We start from the raw sequence: 2,049 nt of genomic DNA on the forward strand, positions 1-2,049 counted from the left end.
ACACACACACACGACCGGAGACTCACGACACACAAGGGATCAGTGCATGAGATGCAATGAGGTGGGACTTCCATCTATTTGGCCGGCTCTGAGCCCCTGGAGGGCCAGGCGCCATTTGTCCTATTAAATGCTGTATGTATCCCCAGCTCCCGGCACACAGACGTCACTGAGTAAACATCAATGACTAAAAGAAAAGACTGACAAAGAAATGAGGGGCAGGCAGATGTATGGCCGTCACGTCCTGAAGGCTTTGAGGAGGGACCTTCTATTGAGCACAGGATAGTCGGCCGTCTCAGAGTCCCTGCGGATCTCGATGGCGGCTACGTCACCACTCGGGGCGGGGAGCCGCAGCCTCACTGGGACTGGGCCTTCGCGGGCGGTGGAGTCACGGAAGGCGGGGACTCAGGCGCACTGGGGCGGAAGTGGGCGGTGGTCACGTAGGTCAGGTTCCCTAGTTGCAGTCGCGCGCGTTTTTGTTCCTGTGGTCCAGTTCTCGTCGTCTTTTCGCTATCATGCCGATGTTCGTGGTGAACACCAACGTGCCCCGCGCCTCGGTGCCGGACGGGCTTCTCTCCGAGCTCACCCAGCAGCTGGCGCAGGCTACGGGCAAACCGGCCCAGGTTTGTGGAGAGGGAACGGGGAGAGGGGATGCCCAGCAGCAGAGGTGGAAAGGAGCTGGGGCGTGGGGAGGCCACTCGGAGCCGAGAAGCGACGGGGGTTGCCCAGGGCTGGCAAAGTCGCTCGGATTCTCTCACTGCACCCCTTCCCCCGCAGTATATCGCAGTGCACTTGGTTCCGGACCAGCTCATGGCTTTCGGCGGCTCGAGTGAGCCGTGCGCGCTCTGCAGCCTGCACAGCATCGGCAAGATCGGCGGCACTCAGAACCGCTCCTACAGCAAGCTGCTGTGCGGCCTGTTGGCCGAGCGCCTGCGCATCAGTCCGGACAGGTGCGGGGGCGGGGGGGTGGAATGGGGAGGCGCCCGGGGAGGGGGCGCCTGGCGCGCGGTTCACCGCCCGTGACCGCACGGCCTGCTCAGCTCGGCTTCCATTCCCCATAGGACCTACATCAACTACTACGACATGAACGCGGCCAACGTGGGCTGGAACAGCTCCACCTTCGCCTGAGGGCCACGCCGCGGTACCCACTGGCACCAGACCCTGCCGCCCGCAGTATTTTCCCGCCCCGCTTCCAGGGATCCCTACCTCCCTGTCGGGAGAAATTAAACGGTTTGGAAACCGTGGCTGCCTTGGTCCTTAGCTTGTGGTGGAATCACTTTGGGGTGGGGACAGTGACTTGGGGAACCAAGGCTCAAGAGAGTGCCTCCTCAGAATCTGCTGCCTGGTGCACTTTGACCAGGCTTTCCCTCCTGCCCCTGTAGCAGAAGGCTCAGTCTTGTTTGGTGTCCTAGCTGGGGCCACAAACTCAGGAATAAGACTTGAATGGGAGCCTTGCAGGGCCAGTTTATGGCTCTAGTTGAATCTTTTTCCAACCGCAGAGGCAGGGTCACTGCGTGCGCTAGGGCTGGCAGGACAGAGGGAAGGAGGGGTTGGCGTCCAAACCTGATAGGCCTGTGGTAGTGGTGGACTTGAACCTTTCTCCCCATCTTCCAGAGAACTCCTGGCAAATTCTTTGTCTCTTCTACTGTCAGTTCAGTGGGCATAGTGGGTGCCAAGCATATAAGACTAAATACTGGCTGAATAAGTGAGTGAGTGAATGAAGATAGCCATGATGGGGCAGGAAGAAGACAGGGAAGCAACTGAATTGGGGTGCTACCCACACCAAGAGCCAGGGATGAACCTGTAGGCCCTGTCATCACTGGGCAGATGGGCCTGTGGCTGAATGGCCACCCCCCCTCCTGCTCTGAAGAGCCCCCTGTTCAGGGTGCTGTGCTAGAGAATGGATCTTTTCTCAGGGTCTAAGGGGGGGCATATTGCATTTGGGCAAGTCCTCAGAACTCTTGAGGAAGATCATGTCTTTGGTCTCTGGCAGATGCGATAGGTTCAGGTGGCACAGCATACACTGGCCTTAATGATAGCCACTGATGTACT

At 59.1% G+C, this 2,049-nt stretch overlaps 1 protein-coding gene across 1 annotated transcript; it reads left to right on the forward strand.

The window, feature by feature from the left end:
• Positions 1 to 408: 408 nt before the first annotated feature.
• MIF (macrophage migration inhibitory factor) lies at positions 409 to 1,241 on the forward strand. The gene is made up of 3 exons (XM_066366502.1): positions 409 to 620; positions 775 to 947; positions 1,059 to 1,241. The coding sequence occupies exons 1-3, from the start codon at positions 513 to 515 to the stop codon at positions 1,123 to 1,125; spliced, it is 348 nt and encodes a 115-aa protein (XP_066222599.1). The 5' UTR covers positions 409 to 512; the 3' UTR covers positions 1,126 to 1,241.
• The last annotated feature ends 808 nt before the right edge of the window (positions 1,242 to 2,049 follow it).

The sequence above is a fragment of the Saccopteryx leptura genome, chromosome 2, assembly GCF_036850995.1.
Source record: "Saccopteryx leptura isolate mSacLep1 chromosome 2, mSacLep1_pri_phased_curated, whole genome shotgun sequence".
NCBI classification, from domain to species: Eukaryota; Metazoa; Chordata; class Mammalia; order Chiroptera; family Emballonuridae; genus Saccopteryx; species Saccopteryx leptura.

Excerpts from the sequence above, each read along its gene's own strand:
- MIF (XM_066366502.1), top strand. The coding sequence starts at position 513 with ATGCCGATGTTCGTGGTGAACACCAACGTGCCCCGCGCCTCGGTGCCG. Across the intron at positions 621-774 it reads CTACGGGCAAACCGGCCCAG|TATATCGCAGTGCACTTGGT; the intron begins GTTTGTGGAGAG and ends CTTCCCCCGCAG. Across the intron at positions 948-1,058 it reads CTGCGCATCAGTCCGGACAG|GACCTACATCAACTACTACG; the intron begins GTGCGGGGGCGG and ends CATTCCCCATAG.